The 27,003-nt window shown below is 41.1% G+C and overlaps 1 protein-coding gene across 5 annotated transcripts in view; it reads right to left on the bottom strand.

The window, feature by feature from the left end:
- Positions 1 to 1,680: 1,680 nt before the first annotated feature.
- The window catches only part of ADK (adenosine kinase), a 568,464-nt gene continuing 543,141 nt past the window's right edge, over positions 1,681 to 27,003 (bottom strand). For 2 of the 5 annotated variants that reach the window (XM_074958635.1, XM_074958634.1), the window contains one exon: positions 4,650 to 6,416. In XM_074958635.1, coding sequence (XP_074814736.1) covers positions 6,292 to 6,416 — 125 coding nt within the window. In that variant the 3' untranslated portion in view covers positions 4,650 to 6,291. Of the gene's footprint in view, positions 6,417 to 27,003 lie in introns of all 5 variants that reach the window. The other 3 variants (XM_074958637.1, XM_074958633.1, XM_074958636.1) reach the window with 3 other exon arrangements.

The following is a 27,003-nucleotide window of genomic DNA, read 5'->3' as shown; positions in this document are numbered from 1 at the left end:
CACTACCTCCCTGAGTTAGAGCTTTACACAGCAAGCACCCCTATGGTTCCCCGGCCCAGCACAGTGATTATAAATTACATTTTCAAGCAATGCAATTTCTAAAATAAATACTTCCATCTGGTATAATCCCACAGATAGATGGTGCCTTTGGAGTTATATCACACAATTCTCTATTGCACTTGTATTCGTCATTCCATTTATACTCTGCTGATCCACAGGCAGCGATTCCAATAGCCTTCATGTCTGGGAGGACCATTGTGATTGGAAAGAAACAACTTGCTCTGTAAAATATATTCAGTTAGAGGGGCTTACCTCTGCTGTGGAGGTGCCAACACTATAAATGGAAATAAGTTATTTAGTAGCATTATAACTGCTGCCTAAATGACAGCTTAGGGATAGATGGGAGAGTTTGGTGCACTCTCCAGTGGGTATGTTAATAACAAGATGGGTGTTGAAAAGAGCCACCCTCAGTTTCCAATCCAATTGATTTTAAAAACAGATTTCAGAGTAGGTGCTACCCCCTGCCACTGAGTCCCTCGACCAATGTTTTGTGGGTTTACAGCTGCATTTATCTATTTGTTTTTAATGTTTCTCTCTCCACTGTTGCTGTATGAAACCCCATAAAAACCAAAAACTCAGTGACTATATAGTAAAAACAGTGACATTCACTCTCCACAAAGTGCAGTAAATGCGCACAGTAATATATTCAATATATAAAATTTCTCTGAATAATCTTTTTCATAAAATTCCATGTTACTTGTAACAACAGTAGGTAAAATACTGTTCATAGTGAAGTGTGCTTTTTTCAAACTGACTGTGTCCCTTTTAAGCATTCCACCAGATGTTGTTTTTATTTAACCGCAGCCATACAGAACTTCTTTTTGGGAAAAATTCTACACTGATTTACATCTCATGCAACTCCATGGGTTGCAGGGTTTAGTCAGTGCACAATTTGGCCTTTTAAATTTAATCTAGTGATGCCTCCATATAGCTATGCATTTATACTGAACCAATCACTTGGGATGTTTAGAACTATCATCGCTGATGTTTCTTTACAGCCTTTAATAAGAAGATCTTAAAGTGCTTTACAGAGAGCACTAAGAGGTAAGTAGTAGTATCCCACTTTTACAGATAGGGAAACAGAGGCACAGAGCGGTGATGCATTTTGTCAAAATGTGTACAGCAGTCCATCACAAAGTTGGGAATGGAAGCTAGGCATGATTGATTCCCAGCCCTCTGTCTCTGATTTGAGCAGCAGCTCAGGTCGACGGCAGGCTGAACTTTGGAGATGATTTGCCTGCTAAGCTATAGCACATTTCTGATTTGTAGGTGTCTGGTCTGACTTGGCTTCATTTTTAACTTTTCATTTTCTTTTAGGGAACCAAACTGTTCAGTGGGTTTGGCAGCTGATGGCTATTAACTGTCACAATCCAATAACCAGGGGATAGTTAGAACAGCATTAAATATTTGGACTGTGCAGCAGGGCTATACTTCATCTCAGCACACAGGAATCCCATGCTCTAATCACACTGAAAAGAAACCCACCGTACTGCTATTCAGATCTATCTGTCCATCTCTCTTCCCATCCTGTCATTAGGCATGCAAGGCCTGTCAAGGCCATTGACACAAACAAGAGTTTTCTCACCAACTCTGGTGAGACCTGACAAAAATAGGACACAAAAGACTTGCTGCTTTTTCAAAGTATGTTTATTTGGTTTTCATTTTGTAATGAGCCTGGTTATTACATGTCTTGATAAGAGAATATTTCTCCTCCATCTCTGAATCCCTGACATGCAATGATACATTGTGCATCTAATAGGAACAGGGTCTGTGTAACATTCACTGTTATTAACACAGAATTAACTCTACTGGTGCGGTGGTTTTTAGCTGTCCACTTTGAGTGGCCCTCAGGGTTAGATGGTGCAGCTTTGTTTTAAATACAGATTTTCAGCATTTTAACTCTGTCATTTTTGTTCTAATCTTTAAAAAAAGATACTACACAAGGGGCACCCAAAGGTCTGCATTTAAAAAGCAGAATTTTTGTTGGCCTCTGCAGGAAATATTTAAAGCATAAACTGAATAATGTTTGCCATAGAAGTCAGTTAGCATTCTTTTTAGATTAACAATAGTGCTCAGAGAAGCCCTTGCAAGGGATTAGACCAAGAGGAAGATGCTTAGGCACTAACCTCTGAGTCATTTGGTTGCTGAACAAGTCACAATAGAAATAACTATCTCAAAAGGTCTTAAGCGTGAGAATTATCTCCAGGAAGTGCTCAGTGAGTTAGAGAGATATAAAACAATAGGCTCCTGCCTTAATACACGCAGTTAGTACTGCACATGTTCATTTTCCATTTAATCTATGTAAAACGCTCAGACAGTAGCAGTCAGTGCCCAAATTAAGATACTCTTTCCCTTTGATCTTTTGTAAAGACTAATGAATTGTATAATCTCTAACACCTCTGAACTCCATCGGGTTAAAGGGAAGTATTCCTACCTTTCCCATGCCTGTCTCAATTCACTACATGAGAGCTATATTTAACAACAGGCCAATCACATGATCACTGAAAAGGAACAGCACAAGAAGCCATAATCCTAATGCTCATGAGCGCTGATTGCTATAAATCCTTTGCAGGGTGATTTCATTTAAATCCCGAACATGGCATCACACTTTTAATTTACATTTCTCTGCTAAAACTGTGGTTAAGACACTCTAAATTAGACATTGTTCCCAAACTTGTCATATTTCAATAGCTTGTATTTCTATTGTAATTTCCAGCTAGAATATTTGAAGATGAAGCTTTATTCTTCCCCCAAAACAAGGTGTAACACTTAACACTATCCTCTCTTAAAAAATATATGGGGCACATAGCTGCTACAAGAAAAAGCAATTATAACTATAAAAGGCAAGTCAAGGAAAAGATACAATGAATGATATTGCCAATACTATTGTACTCAAGGGTGCACTACTTTATCCATTGGGGATACTGGGGTATAGAGCGGTGAAGTGACTTGTCCAAGATCACACAGTGAATCAATGGCTGAGATGGAAACAGGACCCAGGTAGCCTGATTCCTAGTCCTACTCCCAAACCAGTGGAGTACATGGATTATGCTGCCTCTCTGAATAATGGACCATTTTGCTCAATGGCATAACTCCCATTAACTTCAATGGTATCAGTTGAAGCCCAAATTGTGTAATGTTGAGTAAAATTATTTGCAGTCAATGGGAGTTTTAGCTGGGTAAGCACTGGGGCCAATGGTTAATAAGTGGTGTGTTTCAAAGGGGTACCCTCCTGACACTGTCCTGATCTGAGGACTCTGGCTTTGAATGATGATTCAAGTTCAGAGTCAGACTCACCTGAGTTCATCTGGCAGAGCTGGGATTTCAGACAATTGCACATGTCAGAGCTTGACAAGTCTTTGATGGCATGTTTTTCAGGAAGCCCATTCTTACATCGAGGTGGTCAGTAGAGGACAAACTGGAGAAAAAGAATACTTATAGAGACAGGCCAGGGATGGCACCAGTAACCATTATATGGACAAAAATCTTCCAGTGGAGGTAAGCAAAAAAAAGAAACAGATGCTGAAAGGAATTCTGAAGGAAAACAGCTGACAGTACCTTTGGAAGTTACTTAGCATAGCTTGGCAAGCTATTTCTAAGTATTCATGCATCGTCCTACGATTTCCAGATATTGAGGAACTAAACATACTGGGTCAGATTCTGATGATGTAGTTGGCTTTGGTCCCATGGGTTTCAAGCTAGTCTCGTTAGCTGGATTGACAAAAACAGCTAAAGTGTCAACAGTCCAAGCTCTCACAGTAGCTCAGTGCCAGAACTGGGAATAGAACCTAAGACCCGAACTCCTCTGCTCTTTGTACTAAAATGAAGAAACTCACGCTATATATATATATGAAATGTAAAATATATTCCATATCCTGTGGATCTTAATAGACCAGACCTCTTTCACCATTGAAACTGAATGTAATTAATATGAAATGGGGAGCATATCCATTGTAAATTCTGTTGTTTTAAATGAATCATAACTCTCTGGGTGGAACAGGGATTACATGGAATGAAGGTGTTACAAAAGGGAATGGAACATGTCACTGAGTGCCGAGTAATAGCAATGTCAGATTTAACCATTTTCCCAACTGCCACACAAATTCCTGGTTACAAGATGATATCTGTGTTAAGCTACACAGCAACAAGCTACTCTTATTCCAGAATGAGAGTGTCCCCTCATGGAGTTATTTAGGAATAGCGCCAAGTGTAGACAAGCCCTAAGTGTGAAATCTTATGAGTTAACAGTGGAAGATTAGAAGCTGTGAAGTCAGAAGGTGTCAATTGTAAATACACATAGTTGTATTAACAGAACTGAAGAGAGCCTGCCTCTACCCTGTCCATTTCTTAAGTCTCACTAAATCCTTTAAGTATAGATTGTGCTCATTTGGCACCAGCTCACTGGGGACAGTGGAGTCATAGAATCATAGAATATCAGGGTTGGAAGGGACCTCAGGAGGTCATCTAGTCCAACCCCCTGCTCAAAGCAGGACCAATCCCCAACTCCCCAGATCCCTAAATGGCCCCCTGAAGGATTGAACTCACAACCCTGGGTTTAGCAGGCCAATGCTCAAACCACTGAGCTATCCCTCCCTCCCAAGTCACGACTGAAAAGTGTGCTTTGGGAAGTACTGTGCCTCCTGGAGTTCCCTGGTGTGTAGGCAGAAGTGCCCTCTGTACCATTTGTTTTGAAGGTGGAGCCTGCTCTCCTCTGCAGCCAACCAGCTTCCTTGGCCCATGCACAGGATCATGGTCTTGCCTCCCCCCCACTCTCTTTGGGGTGCATAGCACCCCAGCATGTGCTAGCAGAGAGTAGTCTCTGCACTCAGGAGAATGCAAGACTGCATCTGTTTGTGACGCCCTTTGGTGGTTCATTGAACCTTAGCTACTAACTTCTCATCTCTTCTGTGGTGAGAACACTACACTGATGAGAAAATACACAACCACTTCCTTCCTTAATGATGAGCAAATTCCTGAGACTGAACCCTGTGTCAGTCTGGACACTTAAAGTTGCAAATAAAATCTCAAGCTCCATCATATAATGTGGGTTGAGCACCTGCTTCCTGGCCCCTGGTTTAATAAGATCTGTGCAGGAAGGTTGAACGCACACTGCACTATTCTCACTGTGTTCTTGGCAACAAAAGGCCAGGGAATTACTATATGACAATTTTTTATTCATCAATACCAAATTACATAGCAAAGTAATGAAGGCAAGTGTCAGACAATCTCTTTTGAATACTGTAATACAAATAAAATCCGGCATATTGTTTCATTATCCAAAGTAAATTACAAGTTTAAAAGTGTGCGTTTAAGAGATTCCATTTGGCATATCCTGACAAGACATCCTGCATAAATATTTCTGTACCTCATTTTCACTATGTGTTTGTATCTTAATTAAATTCAGCCTTTAAAAAGCTTACACTGAGGAGACAGATATAAAATGTACAGCTAGATCCTATCATGAGATCATGTCTCTGCCTCAGAATCACTGAGAGTGCCTGTCTTACTGGCCAGTCTGAGAGATGCAAATGAATTTACAAATTAAGGGTCAGATCCTGCTAGAAAATACTGCCTGATCCAAACCCACAGACATCAATGGAAAGACTCTTAATAATGGACTGAAACATGGACTTCGGATGAGGCCTTTGAATTACTGGCAAAACATCTATTAACTTGATTGGAAACAGGACTGAGCAGATCTTGCATGTTATACTTACACAAGTAGATCTCTTGGGCCTGATTCTCTTCAAACTTACACTACTTTTAACACTGGACAATCACCATTGATTTAGGAAGAGTTATTATTGATTTACACCATTGTGAGATGAATGTCAGGCCTGCTGATTTTACATATGAATAAGATGAGCAGGATTTGGCGATGATGAAACACAAACTAGAGGTTTCTGTAGAAGTGTTTTAACAGAGTTAATCAGCTGTGGCATCTACATGAGACTTCTCTTGTAACCTATGTAAATAATACAACTTTTCCAAGTTGATAAGAGAATAAGCGTCATATAGCACTGTAATCCCTAAATTAAGACTAGTGAGACATTATGGTAGGATGAATAGGAAAATACCATAGCAATATATGTTTTGTATAGCATAAAGTGAACAGAAGTACAGAAGCCTTGATGCAGGTAATTGGGAGGGTGAGAAAGGGGAAGTAGGAAATATTTAGGCAGCAATCCCATAAACATAAGAGTTTCCCTTGATCCCTCCGATTCATTGGTATCAGTGGAAGTCAGGCTTTTCTGGGAAAGTACAACCAGAACGCTTTATGATCACGCTGGCTGCATAATGTCCGGCTCGGATGCACTCTGTCAGCAGTCGGTCATAGACAAGCTGAGAGAGAAAGCCTACAGAACAAAAGAATGGAGAGAGAGTGAAGAAAATAGTTAGATTTTGAGTATATCATATAGTCCCTAATTTGGCAAAGCACTTAACATATGCTTAATTCTAAGCATATTAGTAGTCCCACTGAAGTTAAATTTAAACTCAGGCCCATGTTTAAGTAACTTGCTAAACTGGGGCCTTACTTATTTTTATTTAAAGCTTCCACCTGGTGGCTTCAAGCAAATGGTATAACTATCAAGGTTGTTTTTTTTTATTAGTGACTTCAAACAAAAAGGATCACACTTCCTAGTTCTCCCCTTCTTTCAGGGGGAGCTGCTGGTACCTCTAATCCCATTTAAAAAAGTAGAAGCAACTCTTCCTATTGGAGAGTTTCTACTTTTCATATCGGCTGCATTTACAGGCCCACCAACTTACCTCTGGACAATGTGTTCCTTTTAAGAAAGCAAACTGCTTAAGAGCATAAATGTTAACTTTATTCATAGATGTAGGTGTCCAAAGCAAAATCAAATGAGAAATTTTAAACTGATCAGAAAATTTAGATGGCAGCTGTTGTTCCCTACTCATTAGGGAAAGAGGAATCAAGATTTTAAAAACTGGGTGCCTTAAATTGAACTCTGTAGTTTGAACTTAGGCATCTAAATAAGTGGCCCCATTTTCCAGAATGTTGACCAATCAGGACACATATCTAGCTACCAATGGCTACCAACTACCATAACCACTGCCTACAAAACCTGAAAGCAAGAGGAGTTCAGCACTTTTGAAAATCAGCTCCACCTGTTTAAGTGCCTCTATGTGGACTCAAAAGCCTAACTTTAATCTCCTTGGCTGGGGTTTTTCAAAGGAGCCTAAAAGAGCTAGGCGCCACTGGGAATTAGGTGAATAACTCCCTTAGGTGCTTTGAAAATCCCAGCTTCATTTTGGAAACTCTTGTCCGTGATCTGCATACATGCATCAGCACAAAGCAACAACATGGTTAACAGACTGACAATACTTACTGCAGATAGGAAATAAAATACATTTGAAAACTAGAATTCAACATGGCTTGAAATGGGAAGAAATAAATTAAATAATCAGAACCAACCCCACAATATTTGGTAAACATTTTCTACTCTTACCAAGTAGTTTGACCTTTTTTAAAAAGCATCTCAGATGTCACAGGTTGGGTTCTCCCTTTCCCATCCAAGCACAGGAGCAAAAGCACCCTCAGCCAGTCAATTAAGGTAATTAAGGTAAACCCAAACAGATTCTGTAAGGCTTTCACCCATCCTTTTACTCTTGACCTCCATTTTCACTCTTTAAAGTCCCCATGTCACGTTCAGGCTGCCTCTGTGTTTCGACAGTGCAAGATTAGTCTCAAATCACATCTCATAAAAGTAGCTCAAATCTACCATCTTCCGACTTATCAGAAATTCTGGTTCAAAGAGAATGACACATTCCACTAGTTCTCTTTTGAGAGAACCCTATATGTTTTTTATATTCAGCTTGGTTACTATGAAAATAAACTACCTACATTTTAGTGCAATACTCTAAAGCCCTAAAGGAAGATTATTTTCATTTAACCTGTATTAAATATTTACTCCTCATGGGATGTTCAACCCTATTTTAGAACACAAAAAAAACATTCTATCTTGTGTAATAATGCCTGTTAGTAATTTAGAGATCAATTTATAATACAAAAAACACATAAAACATGAAACACAAAGAATCTCAAGAACTGTGGACAATACCAATGAGCCAAAAAGACCACTGTCAATGACTAAGTAGGTTCTAACCTCTCCCCATCATAACCAACCGTGAAAAAAGGCTTAACTGATCCTCAATGTCATCTCTAAATGCCACTGACATGGAGAAAAGCAGGGCTTTTTATATAAAAGCCACAGGTTCTATTAGTCAGATACCACAGATTTTCCAATGGAATGCGTGAGATGCTGGAACGTAGGTGTTTTGGTTGACAGCTTGACAACCATGAAAGATTCTGGGTGTGTTTTAAAATCAGTATTTTTCCAGGGAAACCTGAGCCATAAGTTAGCTACAGTTTCACAGATATGACGTCACTGACAAACTCTGAGGCCATAAATGTAAGTGAAAGTCAGAAGTCTTCAATACACAAGGATGAGAGCCTTAACAAGTGAAGAGGAATTGTGCCATGAGCACTGCCAGCAGTGGCAGTCTGAGGCTGACATACCCCCTGACTGGTGGCAGGAGGGTCCATCCAGCAACCAGGTTTGGATAATAGTTCTGAAATTCAAAACCCATGTCTGGTAGAAATCAGATGGTTTCTGAATAATGCAATTAAAATAGTCTGCTCTCCATTAAATTCGCTTGTATTCTTAGTAGAACCCGTCCTGGATACACAGGGAATGTCAGTCACTACATCTGAACTGCCTGGGAGGCATGAGCTTGCCAGTGAGTTTCTGGGTGGTTAAAACTTGAGTGCTAGTGTGTCCATACGTAAAATTAGGCAATTAAGAATGTCCATTTCTAAATCAGTAAGTCTAAGAAATGTATTGTGCAGGCCTCAAAAAATACATACAACTCTCAGCTTCGTAAAGAGCATGAGTCCAGAAAGGGCTTTATATAAAAAAGAAAATCATACTCTTTGTTGAAGGTCAATACTTTGAATATTTATGAAAATAAGGAACCCAAGGTATGTGAAGGATCTTAAGAAATGAAATATCATTTAATATGAACTACCTCTAGGGCCTGACTGCCTTTCAGCTTACCACAGTTTTAGACCAGTGTATTTCCACTGACTTCAATGGAGCTACTCCTGATTAGATTCACACTGAAGTAACTGAGAGCAGACTCAAGGTCCTAGTTCAACTGCTACTTGTGTAATGTGTAGAATCTGCTGTGGAAAGTTTGCCCCAGATCAATATCTAATCTTGAAAGTTTCTTTTAAAAATTATTTATTTTTTATAGGAATGACAAAGGAGAATGGCGCAGCATCAGAAGTAATATCACATCAAGTAATAATGCAAACACATAAATCACAAGCATATAAGTATAGCACATACTAAACATAGGCAGTTAGCAAAGTAGACCCTAGGGAAGCACCAGAAAGCACTCTTGGTTTAGTAGAAAAACAAAGAACTCAGTCAGGCAGACTGCTTTAGCTGCAGAGTGGCCTTTTAAGTATACTCAATAAAAGGCAATCAAATTCAAATATAATTCTGGGTTTGGGTTCTCCAGTGTGATATGTTCTGTACTGCAAATACTGTGGGACCTATCCAGTACTCCAGTCCTAGAAAAAGAAGTGCAAGAATGTACTTCCAGTATGTGATAGTACTGGAACACCATTAGTTCCCCCCAAAAGTGCCAGCACAGCATTCCGGAGCATTCCAGCATGACTCCAACCTTGGCCCGTATCCTCAGCCTCTCTCCATCCCCTATGTACTGATTACGTGTCACTTGCTCTTAGTCCCACATGGGCATAATGGGCATGGTTATCCTTCTGTGATTCTGGGTCATGGGACTGGCCTCTAAGGCGTGAGCAACTATTCTAATTTATGCCAGGGCAGAGCCAGTTTCTTGGCTTCCCTCACGCTCAGTGCAGTGCAAAGGTGGCACAACTCCCTAACCAAGAAAAGCTCAGCTAGACCTGAGAATCTGGCCTTGTATATTCTATCAAATCAGCCTTAGAGAATACAATGCATTTTTGTCTAAATATTGTTTAGACTTATTTTCTAATTGCAGATGATAGGCGCGGGAAGTAGGATGCGGGCTTCAGCACCCCCAGGTTTTATTTGGGGCCACTGGCCCCACGCCCAGAGCTCCACTCCCCGGCTCAGGTCCCGGGGGCTGGCCCTGCTCCCCAGCCGCTTGCTCTATGCCTGGGGCCCTGCTCTTGGCCCTCCGCCCAGGACTCCACTTCCCAACTACCGCCGCTGGCCGAGTGCCTGGGGTCACACGCTCAGCCCCACCTCCCGCTCACATGCTTCCACTCCCAGGGCTCTGCTCCTGGCCCCACACCCGCCCCCAGCTGCGGCCATAGTCTCAGCCCCCCTTACCTCTGACCGGGTCTCCCCCCCCCAGAGACACAGCTCGGCTCTCAGTCCCAGCTTTGGGGGAAGGGGAGAGGCACGGACAGGAGTAAGGGGGGTGCCTTTCAGCACCCCTACTACTAAAAATGTTCCAGCGCCACTGTGCGGATGATATTGCCAGTAGCATTTTTCCAGAGTCCAAACACATGGATACATCGCACACTTTAATAGAAACCTCTGCTGGCCAGAGTGTTGGGGGAGGAACCAGAGTCAAGGCCCCACTCATTGCTTGCCCCTGCTCTACCACCTCTCTTTGGAGTGTGTGTGGAGGAGGTGGGAATAGCAGATCCATGGTGATTGCTCTGCCTCCCTACTATAATCAGGGATCTGGGTAGCTCATGCAGGGGAGTAAGAGGTGCCTTCTCCCCACCACACCCACACAGACATGCTGAACAAGTGACAATCTTACCCTTATTCATTACAGCAACTCAGTTGGAATTGTGTTCAATAAAATGGTGTTTGAAAAACCAAATTTTGTACCTCACAAGGGTACAAAACAAAGCTGTGCACAAATTCTCAGCCAATGGAAATGGTTATGGGAAAACATCAACAGCTTTAACGGCCCAATTTTATTTCCTAAAGAGAATTGCAGGGCTTCTATCTACCCAGGAGCTAAAATGCAGTTTGGCTCTGAAAAGTGTCTCTGATATCACTGAGTACTATCTTTATTGTCTCTCAACGATTTCCATGCTGTCTGTACTCAATTTTACAAGTATTAAGACAGTTTTTCTAACTTCCAGCCCTGCAGGCTCAACATGGGATATGAAAGTCAAGTTGGTTTCTTTCCTCCTGGCACATCGTCATCAGACATAAAGCTTCTGCAGGCCAAATTAGGCCCTCAATGGAACCAGCATAATATTATTGTCTACCATTTATGCCCTCAGTGACACCTGTGATGTCATACTCCCAACTGTCGTCAAATGGTTTTGCATGGGTATAACTGACTGGAACCTAGAAAATCATGCTCTTGATGATCACAAGCAGGAATAAAATCCAGTTCACTCCCTCACAGCTTTATTAATACAAACTCTGAAAAGACTGAGGGAGCAATAGCTGTTTTTACTTAGTTACTTTTGAGAGCAGAACTGAACTTCAGCATCATTAAAGGAAAACTGCATTCATTTTACTGTGGTCAGCTATATGGAAGTTCCAAACCCACTGTGTCAGGAGCAATTGTCACTATAATCAATGTATTTTAAAAAGGTTTTGTTCCAAAATTACCATTGACATCTCTGAATAAGGGTCTAGTGCTAGTGCGATGACATCAGCTAGAGCTGAGATTTCAAAATAGTTTTGCTCTGCTTTAGTAATGGTTTAACAACACCTAAAACCAGCTTATATTGAAAGCCAAACATTTAATTTCAAATTGTAAACTTGACAATTAATTTTAATGACTGTTAATTACTAAAATTGGCTGGAAACTGGCTTGAAGTCTCTGACAGGGAGCTCCTGGGTTGCCATTCTTATAAGAACACTATTTTTGAGATGGGTTCCCCCACAAGTATGTCACATTTTATTCCTCCTCACACCGTGAAAACTTTAGTAAAACGCCCAAAGCAAAGTGAATTTTTTCCTTTAAATAAAAAAGGTAGACAGAAAAAGCAGTTATCAGATGTGTCAACTGGAAGACTAACAAACCCTACGCAAGAGCAGCATGATCCTTAAAAAAAGTCTGCATCCTGATCCTCCCAGATATTTCTCCACCTACCAAATCAGTCTAAAATAAAAATCTATTCTTATATGATTCCACTAGCCATTCAGGCCAGCAATGACAAAAAGAATTAGGGAGGATGTAGTTTTAAGGAAGTAGTACTCTAGCATCAAACCATTTACAACCTTTTAGCCAATACTGCTGCACTTTTCTGTAAGTCTGTTAGTGCTACTGGCATGGGATAATGTTATGGTAACACAAATCTGGTCAATTGTGATCAGCTGGTTAGCAAAGCTGGTGCCAAGAAATCAGCCAGCCAACCTAGATTCTGTAAAAGTATTTGGCATAAGATGTTTCTGCAATGTAGTCGCTGAACAACTGTACTTAGACATGCTGTGGTTCTCCTCTTTCATTTCTGTGGCAAATGGTGGATATTACAGCCAAGAATTGGGGTAAGCCAGAAGCCCTGCCCATCTATCAAACTGACAGTCGGCTATTCTAAATAGAAATATTTTTTATTAAAGGTGTCATCTATGGGTTAAAGTATAAGTTTAAAGTTTACTTTTAAGCCTAAAAGTAAGATATAGGTCAGGGATCGGCAATCTTTGGCCTGCGGCCCACCAGGGTAAGCCCCCTAGCGGGCCGGGCCGGTTTGTTTGCCTGCTGCATCCGCAGGTTCAGACGATCGCAGGTCCCACTGGCCGCGATTCGCCACTCCAGGCCAATGGGGGCTGCGGGAAGCGGCGTGGGCCAAGGGACGTGCTGCCTGCCGCTTCCGGCAGCCCCCATTGGCCTGGAGTGGCAAATCGTGGCCAGTGGGAGCTGCGATCGTCTGAACCTGCGGATGCGGCAGGTAAACAAACCGGCCCGCCAGGGGGATTACCGTGGCGGGCCACGGGCCAAAGGTTGCCGATCCCTGATATAGGTATAAGGCAGTAATGCAAGAAGTCTACAGGCACAGACCTGTAAGATACTAGCTTAAGCATTCAGTAGAAGGAAATTAGGCCTATAAACCTTAGCATAAGTAAGTTGACCAACAGTGACCCTAAGTCACAAGATGGCATAAGAGATAATTTTGCAATAAACAGTTTTACTGAAAGTCTGTATAAAACGCTAACAGGTAACTGCAAAAAGTCAGTTGATTCCAGTTTGGGTATTTTAGGATAGGAAAATTAGCAAATGCTTAACTGCAGGATTGCTATAGTAACCAATGGATGTATACATTTAAGGTAATTAATATACTAACATGTAGAATAAGGATACCCCAACAATATGATGGTGAGGAAGTTAGTTACGAGCAAAGGAGCTCAAATGCTCACATGAATATTCATTGCAGCCATCAGATACTACAACAGGGCTAACCATGGCTTAGACCAGGGGTAGACAACCTATGGCATGCGTACCGCCTTTCAGTGGCACAAACACTGCCCGGGTCCTGGCCACCGGTCTGGGGGGGCTCTGCATTTTAATTTAATTTTATATGAAGCTTCTTAAACATTTTAAAAACCTTATTTACTTTACATACAACCATAGTTTAGTTATATATTATAGACTTATAGAAAGAGACCTTCTAAAAATGTTAAAATGTATTACTGGCACGCAAAACCTTAAATTAGAGTGAATAAATGAAGACTCGGCACACCGCTTCTGAAACGTTGCCGACCCCTGGCTTAGACAAGTAAGACCTCGATCACCGGAGTCTTTTGGAATGCCACAGATAGGTTAGGACCTCATGAAGCAGGTTAGGATCTTGTGGGCCACCACCTGTCTCCCTGCCCTAGGTCTCCACAAGAATTGTGTGAGTATGCGTATGACAGTTACTATTGAGTATTATTACTGAGTAATACTGAGTTACTATTGGATTACTGTTACATTCTTGTTTGGCTTAGAACTTTTGTGTGTTTACAAATTGTGTTAATAAAACTACTTCAAATTCAAAAGCTTTTTCCTAAGTGTGAGTGTTGCAATTGTGCACATTGGGGTTTCCAATTTAACCCTAACTCTAATAACTCTGGGTCTAATCTTGGAAGTGAAACCTGTCAAACCTCAGAGTGTTAATCTGAGGGAATCAATTGGGAATTCTTAAACAATCAATGCAAAATCATTAGATCAGGCAACACAGGTAGAATTTTAGCAATGCAGCTTGGCACACTGTTACAATGCGTAAGACAAACCAGTGCTGGGCTAATTACACGTGAAAGAAAAAAAGTTACTCATCCCTCTCAACAAAATCATTTGTTTAAAACGTAGATCTAACAAGTGGCAACCTTGCATTCTCACTGTAGCTGAAAGCACATTAGAAGTGCCTTTCTGATTATACCACTAGAGGAAAGTTTTAATAAAAACTAATTAAACTACAAAAATCCCAAGCGGTTAACTGATTTTAGGGGCTAAATTTCTAGCAATTCTAATTATCCTCTCGCAGCTTTACTTAGTGTTTCACAACCATGACAGATGACAATGAAAAACTGCAGTTAAATTCATCCATCCTGACACCATGCTAAGCACTAGCTTCTCCCTCTCCAAGTAAAATCAATACCACGTTTGAGTAAACATGTTTACAGCTTTATTAGGATGTCTTGCTTGTTCTGTAACAGCTACCTGAAGCCCTGGTAACAAATCGACTCAACTCAGTTAAACCTAGAGAGCTGGGTAAGAGGCCCATCAATAAGGTTGTTATAAAAATAAACTGCAGGAGATCAGAAAGCTGGAACAAGCAGCCTGGTAAATGTCAATATTTTTACTTCCACAGAATGACAAAACCATGAGATCATGAATAAAAGGTTTCGGAAGTCTATTTTCACTCTGTTTATAAAATGTTTCACGTGCTAAATGGTGAATACTTTTCACTGACTATATAAAAAACCTTGTTACAAAGCTTCTTATTTTCTAATCACCAGCATGAAGGCTAAAACAAGTATGCACTCAAGAGTAGCAGTGCTGTTATTGCTATCTCCATTCCTCTTGTTTCCTTTATATTTACTGCACTCAATTTCTTTAAGGATCACTCAGTTGTGTGTGCATTTTCCTCAGCCTGAGTTTATACAATCATTTATGGGTGGACACTCACACAAACAATGCAACTTTGCACTGACTGGATGATGTGGGTAAGCGATGGGGGCGGTTTCGCACTGCTTTAGTAGTCATTTCCTGCTGAAATGAAGGTGCTGTGTGCAGCTATGCTCTCGAGCAAAAAGAACTAAAAAAAAAACTATAAAAGAATACCTGTGAAACAAGTCTACAAGAGCAAAGGACAGAATAAACCCCACATCATCCCTGTTATCTCAGCAATGAATCAGTTAATGTTTACGAAGTATTTTTTTATTGCAAAGCATGTTTGTACTATTAATATCATCAGTAAGTTTACTGAGCAGTTCACTAATGCTGGTGGCGTGAGGCATAATCATACTTCTCAGTGCCAGCCAGGATGCTTGTGCCCTACAGGGATTTTAGTGTTGCCACATCATCTCCCACCTTGATGCTTGTGTTGTGGGCCGGCAAGCGTAAACTGCAGCTGGAACTCTACAGGAGCTCTGCTGCTGAAGGTTGTTCAAAGGATGCACATATGGCCTCTGTCAAAGCCCAGAGAAGTCAATGGGAGTCCTTTCATTAACTTCAAGGTGCTTTGCATGAGCCCCTTAATCAGCTCATACCTTGGCTGCCCTGCACATGCCTAGTGATTACCACCCACCTCTGTGATTAGCAATATGCCCATATGAAACCCAGGGTAGAGGGGAGGATGCAGCATTTTCCACTGACACAGCCTCCTCTCCTGGTAAACTTTCCATAATCAGAGGACTCTGCTTGCGTCTATGCTTTTTTATGCCAGCGTAGAGACCCAGTAGTGAATCTGGCCACTTAGGGTATACCTACACTGCATTTTAAAACCATGGCAGGAAATCTCAGAGCCTCCATCTTCAGACCCGGGCTCACACTACAGTACTAAAAACAGCTGTGTAGATGTTCAGGTTTGGGCTGGAACTTGGACTCTGAAACCATCCCCCCGCGTGGGTTTCACAGCCCTACAATTTGCAATGTACAAAAACCAGATGAACCTAAAAAGAAAAGGAGTACTTGTGGCACCTTAGAGACTAACCAATTTATTTGAGCATAAGCTTTCGTGAGCTACAGCTCACTTCATCGGATGCATATTGTGGAAAATACAGAAGATGTTTTTATACACACAGACCATGAAAAAATGGGTGTTTATCACTACAAAAGGTCTTCTCTCCCCCCACCACACTCTCCTGCTGGTAATAGCTTATCTAAAGTGATCACTCTCCTTAGAATGTGTATGATAATCAAGGTGGGCCATTTCCAGCACAAATCCAGGGTTTAACAAGAACATCTGAGGAACAGTGGGAGGGGGAAAGGAATAAACAAGGGGAAATAGGTTACTTTTTATAATGAATCAACCATTCCCAGTCTCTATTCAAGCCTAAGTTAATTGTATCCAATTTGCAAATTAATTCCAATTCAGCAGTCTCTCGTTGGAGTCTGTTTTCGAAGTTTTTTTGTTGAAGGATAGTCACTTTGAGATCAGAAATCGAGTGACCAGAGAGATTGAAGTGTTCTCTGACTGGTTTATGAATGTTATAATTCTTGACATCTGATTTGTGTCCATTTATTCTTTTACGTAGAGACTGTCCAGTTTGCCCAATGTACATGGCAGAGGGGCATTGCTGGCACATGATGGCATATATCACACTGGTAGATGTGCAGGTGAATGAGCCTCTGATAGTGTGGCTGATGTTATTAGGCCCTGTGATGGTGTCCCCTGAATAGATATGTGGACACAGTTGACAACGGGCTTTGTTGCAAGGATAGGTTCCTGGGTTAGTGGTTGTGTTGTGTGGTATGTGGTTGCTGGTGAGTATTCGCTTCAGGTTGGGGGGCTGTCTGTAGGCAAGGACTGGCCTGTCTCCCAAGATTTGTGAGAGTGTTGGGTCGTCCTTCAGGATAGGTTGTAGATCCTTGATTGGAGGGGTTTTAGTTGGGGGCTGAAGGTGACGGCTAGTGGCGTTCTGTTATTTTCTTTGTTAGGCCTGTCCTGTAGTAGGTGACTTCTGGGAACTCTTCTGGCTCTATCAATCTGTTTCTTCACTTCTGCAGGTGGGTATTGTAGTTGTAAGAATGCTTGACAGAGATCTTGTAGGTGTTTGTCTCTGTCTGAGGGGTTGGAGCAAATGCGGTTGTATCGCAGAGCTTGGCTGTAGACAATGGATCGTGTGGTGTGGTCAGGGTGAAAGCTGGAGGCATGTAGGTAGGAATAGCGGTCAGTAGGTTTCCGGTATAGGGTGGTGTTTATGTGAGCATCGCTTATTAGCACTGTAGTGTCCAGGAAGCGGATCTCTTGTGTGGACTGGACCAGGCTGAGGTTGATGGTGGGATGGAAATTGTTGAAATCATGGTGGAATTCCTCAAGGGCTTCTTTTCCATGGGTCCAGATGATGAAGATGTCATCAATACAGCGCAAGTAGAGTAGGGGCGTTAGGGGACAAGAGCTGAGGAAGCGTTGCTCTAAGTCAGCCATAAAAATGTTGGCATACTGTGGGGCCATGCGGGTATCCATAGCAGTGCCGCTGATTTGAAAGTATACATTGTCCCCAAATGTAAAATAGTTATGGGTAAGGACAAAGTCACAAAGTTCAGCCACCAGGTTAGCCGTGACATTATTGGGGATAGTGTTCTTGACGGCTTGTAGTCCATCTTTGTGTGGAATGTTGGTGTAGAGGGCTTCTACATCCATAGTGGCCAGGATGGTGTTATCAGGAAGATCACTGATGGATTGTAGTTTCCTCAGGAAGTCAGTGGTGTCTCGAAAGTAGCTGGGAGTGCTGGTAGTGTAGGGCCTGAGGAGGAAGTCTACATAGCCAGACAATCCTGCTGTCAGGGTGCCAATGCCTGAGATGATGGGGCGCCCAGGATTTCCAGGTTTATGGATCTTGGGTAGTAGATAGAATACCCCAGGTCGGGGTTCCAGCGGTGTGTCTGTGCGGATTTGATCTTGTGCTTTTTCAGGGAGTTTCTTGAGCAAATGCTGTAGTTTCTTTTGGTAACTCTCAGTGGGATCAGAGGGTAATGGCTTACAGAAAGTGGTGTTGGAGAGCTGCCGAGCAGCTTCTTGTTCATATTCCAACCTATTCATGATGACAACAGCACCTCCTTTGTCAGCCTTTTTGATTATGATGTCAGAGTTGTTTCTGAGGCTGTGGATGGCACTGTGTTCTGCATGGCTGAGGTTGTGGGGCAAGTGATGCTGCTTTTCCACAATTTCAGCCCGTGCACCGTCGGCGGAAGCACTCTATGTAGAAGTCCAGTCTGCTGTCTCAACCTTCAGGAGGAGTCCACCTAGAATCCTTCTTTTTGTAGTGTTGGTAGGGAGGTCTCTGTGGATTATGTAGCGTAGGGCCTGCGGAGGGAGTCTTCATAGCCAGACAATCCTGTTGTAAGGGTGCCAATGCCTGAGATGATGGGGCGCCCAGGATTTCCAGGTTTATGGATCTTGGGTAGCAGATAGAATATCCCAGGTTGGGGTTCCAGGGGTGTGTCTGTGCGGATTTGATCTTGTGCTTTTTCAGGGAGTTTCTTGAGCAAATGCTGTAGTTTCTTTTGGTAACTCTCAGTGGGATCAGAGGGTAATGGCTTATAGAAAGTGGCCTCAGAAACAACTTTCCCCATCTTTCATCATCTGGACCCATGGAAAAGAAGCCCTTGAGGAATTCCACCACGATTTCAACAATTTCCATCCCACCATCAACCTCAGCCTGGTCCAGTCCACACAAGAGATCCGCTTCCTGGACACTACAGTGCTAATAAGCGATGCTCACATAAACACCATCCTATACCGGAAACCTACTGACCGCTATTCCTACCTACATGCCTCCAGCTTTCACCCTGACCACACCACACGATCCATTGTCTACAGCCAAGCTCTGCGATACAACCGCATTTGCTCCAACCCCTCAGACAGAGAAAAACACCTACAAGATCTCTGTCAAGCATTCTTACAACTACAATACCCACCTGCGGAAGTGAAGAAACAGATTGATAGAGCCAGAAGAGTTCCCAGAAGTCACCTACTACAGGACAGGCCTAACAAAGAAAATAACAGAACGCCACTAGCCGTCACCTTCAGCCCCCAACTAAAACCCCTCCAATCAAGGATCTACAACCTATCCTGAAGGACGACCCAACACTCTCACAAATCTTGGGAGACAGGCCAGTCCTTGCCTACAGACAGCCCCCCAACCTGAAGCGAATACTCACCAGCAACCACATACCACACAACACAACCACTACCCCAGGAACCTATCCTTGCAACAAAGCCCGTTGCCAACTGTGTCCACATATCTATTCAGGGGACACCATCACAGGGCCTAATAACATCAGCCAAACTATCAGAGGCTCATTCACCTGCACATCTACCAATGTGATATATGCCATCATGTGCCAGCAATGCCCCTCTGCCATGTACATTGGGCAAACTAGACAGTCTCTACGTAAAAGAATAAATGGACACAAATCAGATGTCAAGAATTATAACATTCATAAACCAGTCGGAGAACACTTCAATCTCTCTGGTCACTTGATTTCTGATCTCAAAGTGACTATCCTTCAACAAAAAAACTTCGAAAACAGACTCCAACGAGAGACTGCTGAATTGGAATTAATTTGCAAATTGGATACAATTAACTTAGGCTTGAATAGAGACTGGGAATGGTTGATTCATTACAAAAAGTAACCTATTTCCCCTTGTTTATTCCTTTCCCCCACCACTGTTCCTCAGACGTTCTTGTTAAACCCTGGATTTGTGCTGGAAATGGCCCACCTTGATTATCATACACATTCTAAGGAGAGTGATCACTTTAGATAAGCTATTACCAGCAGGAGAGTGGGGTGTGGGGAGAGAAAACCTTTTGTAGTGATAAACACCCATTTTTTCATGGTCTGTGTGTATAAAAACATCTTCTGTATTTTCCACAGTATGCGTCCGATGAAGTGAGCTGTAGCTCACGAAAGCTTATGCTCAAATAAATTGGTTAGTCTCTAAGGTGCCACAAGTACTCCTTTTCTTTTTGCGAATACAGACTAACCCGGCTGTTACTCTGAAACCTGTCAGATGAACCTAAAATCTCCTCTCAGAAATGTGTGATGGAAGGATATTAGTAAGTCCTAAATGGTGATTGTCCCATCAAACTTTTCTTTTATTTTCTACCTACTGATCTTTGAAGAAGTTCACATTTGGATCTGGCCCTGCTTAACCAGGATAAGGGAAAACAATTTGAGGGAAATGTATTTCACTGTCTCCAGGCTTCCAAAAGGTAATCTGAGCATTGCATCAGTTACATTAAAACTTGGATACTTTTATCTGAAGTACCTTTTCTGGCTATCTGAAAAAAAATTATCTCCAAGCTGATATTTCTCTGACTTTTTCTTAGCACACAAGTGAATTGTTTCTGGGAAGTTGGATAAAGTTCTCTTTCACCATTTTTGAGATATCAGAATGAAGACAAGTGGATTTTTAACAGTTCAGAAAATTTTCAGGTGCTATTTATCTGCTTCAATAACCCAAACATGGCACCTGGGTCCAGATACCATGGCAATGGGCATGCTATAAAAATAATGACTAGAAGAGAATTTGGTTCATTTCATGTAAAAAAGATAAAGTTATAAACATTACAAAACAGAATGCAAAATGCTACTTTCTGTTCAGTTTTTAAACACTTTTTGGGGTGGGGGGGATGATGCTCCTATCATCTGCTTGAGGAAATGAAATGCAAAGAGGCTGCATGAATGTAACATTATGGTTGAGATTTCACATGCACAAAAGCCAGGAAATTCGAAGTTATAGTTCCCACAGCAACCATAAGTCAGCCACACTGCAGTTTGCAAATACATTGCCAGACATTAAAGCATGCAGAGTGTAACAAAATAAAACCTTTGTGCAAGGGGGATGACTTTTGTGGGCTGAAATTCTCTACCACAGCACTATATTAATAGAGCTTCTATGCAATGAATTCAGAAGGGTCGTATTTAATGTCTTTCTTTTTTTTTTTAATAACTACTACTATGCTAAATTGACATGGCCAGGAAAAAGCCTCTTGTCAATTACTAAGAAGTGTCAATGACAGTAGTGTTTATTAAGTACAGTAGGAAAGCAAGATAAGGCAACTTCTCAACTGCACACAATATTTTACTCTTTGTGGCCCTGATCCTGCAAACACTGTTGCATATGCTTAACTTTGATATTGTGAGTAGCTCTGTTAGGATATAGATATTCAGGCCTCTCTGTAAAGGCCTATACTCTAAGAATTTAGGTGTATTCTTATCACTTAGCTAGTTATAGAGGTATAAAGAGAGAATCAAAATCACTGTCTGCCGGTATAAGAGCCTTCTCTTACTGTGACAGTCTGAGGCCCTGTTCTTAGGCTAAGGCCTTTGGCTAAGCAGCAGAGGCAGCCATAAGCTGGGAAGCAAATGGTCACATCCTCACATTCCAATCTAGTCACATTGAAATAAGGTGCTATTGGGCTGTTAGGAATACAGTCCTGTCCTGATAATGCCTATCGCCTCCAGAGAAAGGGAAGTGCCTAGAAGATGTAAAAGGAAACTTAGTTTGATACCATCCTGTCTGGCAAGAACTCACTTATCAATAGCTGGGATGTGAAATTCTCACTTCTGTATTGTTTTGTCATTATAGTTCCCACTTTGCTATTGCTTATTTGCATGGTCTCTGTCTGGTTCTGTGATTGTTTCTGTCTGCTGTATAATTAATTTTGCTGGGTGTAAACTAATTAAGGTGGTGGGATATAATTGGTTAAATAATCATGTTACAATATGTTAGGATTGGTTAGTTAAATTTCAGTAAAATGATTGGTTAAGGTATAGCTAAGCAGAACTCAAGTTTCACTATATAGTCTGCAATCAGGAAGTGAGTGGGTGGGAGGGAAATGGGAACAGGGAATGGGGGTGGGGAAATTGGAATAATGTTTTGCTAAGGGGGGGAATGGGAACAGGGACACAGGTAAGGCTCTGTGGCGTCAGAGCTGGGAAGGGGGACACTAAGGAAGGAAACTGGAATCATGCTTGCTGGAAGTTCACCCCAATAAACATCAAATTGTTTGCACCTTTGGACTTCGGGTATTGTTGCTCTCTGTTCATGCGAGAAGGACCAGGGAAGTAAGTTGGTGAAGGAATAAGCCCCCTAACAAGCTCTACTGATTTCAGTGACACTACCCACAGTAGTAAAGCTAAGCATGTGCATACAAATATTTGCAGAATCGGTGCCCATGTGTTTAAATATTTTGCAGTAATTTTCACCCCAGCACATCTCTGGGGTGAAATCCTAGTTCCAATGAAGCGAATGGGGGTTTTTCTATCAACTTCACCTGTGCCAGGATTTCACCCTAGTTATATTCCCACCCGAGAAGTGGGTGCATTTCAGTGCTGGGGAAGGTGATATACACTATATAAAATTGGGGGACCTGTCAGATATGAGATAGCTAATATATTTCAAGTATTTTATACTTCAATATGTTTTATATTTTATGATAATATAATATCAGCTTAATTTTATGCATCATCTCTCAGGGGACGATATCCTGCCGTGTCTCCCAGAGGAGTCTGCTCAATGATCTAGTTTGACTAGTGCCTGTATTTCTACTCAGAATACATTAAACCAGTGCAAAAATATTACCAATATTCTGAGTGAGAGATAATAACTCATTAAAGTCACTGCTCTAACCTTCCATACAACATTTTCTTCATCATTACATGATTTTCTAATGGATGCCACATTAACATAAAATAAAATGATACACTGACAGTAGGCGTGACAAAATATTTTTAAACAGTGATGATTTGCTTTCAGACTTTAAGTCACATTGTGTCCCAGAACTAACAGAGCAAAAACTGGAACCTTATAATTTGTTATGAAAATCTACTTCTAATGCAAAATATTTTTAAACATACATAACACATATTCAGTTTTTGTTTCCCATCAAGTCTGTCTAGAAAGTCATTAAGAATAATGTCTGTCCTTTAAGGCCTAATTCTGCAAGGTAATGAGCGTTCTACAGTGCTGTTGATATCAATGAGAACTGACAATGCTCAGTACCTTGATAGATCAGGCCCTAATTCTGCCAAACCAAGAACTGTGGGGCATTTTATTCCATACACACATCCCTTTTAATGCATTAAAAAATTAAATGTTACTTTCAAAATGAGAGCAGATGAATTAGCATTTAGTTTATCTTGCACTTATTTCTTTACATTGTTTTCTAAAGCATGTGTGTTTTGTGTAATTGGAAATTAAAATTTTTAATTTACTGTATTTTAATAAGATGAAATACAGACAAGACAGTAAAACCAAAGAGTTGAATACCTGGATCCCAGTGGAAAGGTGATAAGTAAGAAAAACAGATAGGACTGTACTGAAATTGCATTTGGCCGTGTACATATACCAATAAAGTATAATGTATTGCTTCCAAATAAAGCTTTCATGATTGCAAACATCTGATTAGTTTTCATTATAATTAATATTTAGGAATTTGTACAGTCTGAAACAGTGAGGTAAATAGAAAAGGGAAATATGCAGTGTTTTTTCTGAGTGACGTGTTTATTTTTATATTATGCTTTTTAAAAAAGTGGCGGCAATTCAAACAGTATGGCAAATTTCTAAATTGTACCAATTCCAATGTGGAAAGTGCATACTGGTGGCTGACTACAACATTTATCAGAATAATAGTGCACCTCCAGCAGTGACAGAGAAAAATCCACTATGAAGGCAAAATTTGACAATATTCTAGTTTACGGAAGGTCAGTTATAGAGACAGAGGGGGCATCTAATAGCCTCGTTTTAGATGTGGCATTTATCTTTGTGAGTTAAGGATGACATCAGAACACATGAGCAGTACAGTAATGAACAAGTTGAGAGTTCTGACAAGTCATCCCCATGGAAGTGAAGACTGATGCCCTATCTACAGCTGAGTTATTATACTGGTGTGTGCTGTTTATACAACAGCAGTGTTAAAGATGTGGAAAATGGGTTGTCAGTCAAAATGCTTATAATATTAAAAGAGTATTTTTATTTCCACACTTTATTTTTCATCAACTATGATTTCAACAACAGGATTGCTCAGAGGCAATTAGTCGCCCATGTTGTATAAATGAAGACAACATGGGCACTGATCTTTGTTAGAACATTTATCTTCACTTGGAAGGAAAGACAGAATAATGCCCAAGTAGTTTCCCCTCACCTCTTTCCTTATGAAGATACATTTTATAGCAGAAATAAGCCATTGCATGTTACATATCAATATATATTTAATTGCTATCACAACAATCATACTGCCAGCTGGCAAATAAAGTCGTATCTGAGGGCTATGGTAGCATCAGAGGGCTGTATTTCGTGCTTGTGATATTATATCCATGAAATGTGTCTTTTTAAAATGTGTTTGAAAAAACTGTGACAACTTTCCATGGTATTTTAACCAATTAAAATAGCTACACACAGATGAACTAAATGCCACTGTATAGTGATTAAGTAGTCTCTGATGTCACAGTTCTGCCACTCAACAATGAATTGTTCCTAGTTTCTGAAACTTGATTTCATGACATCTAGAATTGTTTTTCTTGTATGTCTGTCTATGTTACAGAAACAAACACATAAGAAGCAAAAGGATATGCTGTGCTCGCTACAATTTTAGTAAAAACATGGTTTTTATTTATAACTTTGTAATATCATATAAATATAGTAAGTACAAGAACTTTTGAATAAGGCCATAAACTCATTCATCTCAGAGTTTTTATATCACAAACCACCGAAACTACTGTTTGTTGACCACGCCAAAAGAACTTTCTGATGTGTAATCTCACAGCTATCTTGTGCAGCACTCTCTAGTGATATCTACAGTATATATGTATGTCCACACAAAATGCCATCTCTTTAAAAGCAGGAAGGATGTGTGGGTCTCTTCAAGATGATGCACATTCATGCACCATGTCGAAATTACTAAGGGAGGAGGGAATTTCCATGGCTGCTTGTGAAAGCTTCACTTTTGGTTCAGTCAGTTTCTAAACCATCCTAAGAGCTCTCAGAAAATGGTGGAGGCTGGGATTTTCAAAGGGGCTTAAAGGAGTTAGGTGCCCAACTTCCATGGACTTTCAGTAAGATTTGCGCACCTAACTTCCTTAAACTTCTTTGAAAATCCTGCTGGAAGTCAAACTAAATTTTTCAAGCTTCTTGAATTCTCCGTGCAGGAGGGAATGCCCGGAGCCATGGACAATAAAGGGGAAGGGATGCAGATTGGGATAAATAAAGAGCTCATAAGAGATTTTCTGACTAATTTGAATGAATTCTAAATGATGAATGAATAGCCTGATGCTATTCACCCCAGAGTGCTGAAGGAATTAGTTGAAGAAATCTCAGAGCCACTGGTGATATTTGCAAATTCATAGATGACAGGAGAGGTCCCAGAAGACTGGAGTAGGGCTAATGTAGTGCCCATCTTTAAAAAGGGGGGAAAGGAGGATTTGGGGAACTGTAGACCAGTCAGCCTGACCTCAATACCTGGGAAGCTACTGAGCAATGTATAAAACATTCCATTTGCAAATACCTGGAGGTTGAAAGGGTGATCACTAGCAGCCAGCATGAATTTGCCAAGAACAAATCATGCCAAACCAGCTTGATTGCCTTCTTTGACAAAGAAACTGTTTTGGTGGTGTCATAAATACAAAGGGAAGGGTAACCACCTTTCTGTATACAGTGCTATAAAATCCCTCCTGGCCAGAGGCAAAATCCTTTCACCTGTAAAGGGTTAAGAAGCTAAAGTAACCTCACTGGCACCTGACACAAAATGGCCAATGAGGAGACAAGATTCTTTCAAATCTGGAGCGGGGGGGGGGGACAAAGGGATTGGGCTGTCTGTGTGATGCTTTTACCGAGAACAGATCAGGAATGCAGCCTTACAACTCCTGTAAAGTTAGTAAGTAATCTAGCTAGATTGTTTAATGGCTTGTAAAATAAGCTGTGCTGGAGTGAATGTATATTCCTGTTTTTGTGTCTTTTTGTAACTTAAGGTTTTGCCTAGAGGGATTCTCTATGTTTTGAATCTGATTACCCTATAAGGTATTTACCATCCTGATTTTACAGAGGTGATTCTTTTACCTTTTCTTTAATTAAAATTCTTCTTTTAAGAACCTGATTGATTTTTCATTGTTCTTAAGATTCAAGGGTTTGGGTCTGTGTTCACCTTTACCAATTGGTGAGGATTATTATCAAGCCTTCCCCAGGAAAGGGGGTGTAGGGTTTGGGGGGGGGATATTTTGGGGGAAGACGTCTCCAAGTGGTCTCTTTCCCTGTTCTTTGTTTAAAACGCTTCTTGGTGGCAGCATACTGTTCAAGGACAAGGCAAAGTTTGTACCTTGGGGAAGTTTTTAACCTAAGCTGGTAAGAACAAGCTTAGGGGGTCTTTCATGCAGGTCCCCACATCTGTACCCCAGAGTTCAGAGTGGGGAAGGAACCTTGACAGGTGGCTAGGGGGAATGCGGTGGACGTAATACACCTGGCCTTTAGCATGGCTTTTGACATAGTCCCGCATGACATTCTCATAAGTAAGCTGGAGAAATGCAGGTTCAGTAGAACTACCATTAAGTAGATACATAATGGGTTAAACAACCACAAACAAAGACTATTAATGGAATGATGTCATATTGGATGGAGGTCTCAAGTGGGGTCCCAGAGGTATCTGTTCTGGGTCCAGTGTTATTTAACATTTTTATTAATGACCTGGCTGTAGGAATAGAGACCATACTGATCAAATTTGCAGAAGATACAAAGCTGGGGGTGAGTTGCAAGCACTCTGGAGGATAGAGCTAAAATTCAAAGGGATG

Source organism: Natator depressus, chromosome 7 (genome assembly GCF_965152275.1).
Source record: "Natator depressus isolate rNatDep1 chromosome 7, rNatDep2.hap1, whole genome shotgun sequence".
NCBI classification, from domain to species: domain Eukaryota; kingdom Metazoa; phylum Chordata; order Testudines; family Cheloniidae; genus Natator; species Natator depressus.
Note: the sequence above shows the minus strand (reverse complement) of the source record. Positions and strands in the feature narration are given on the sequence as shown.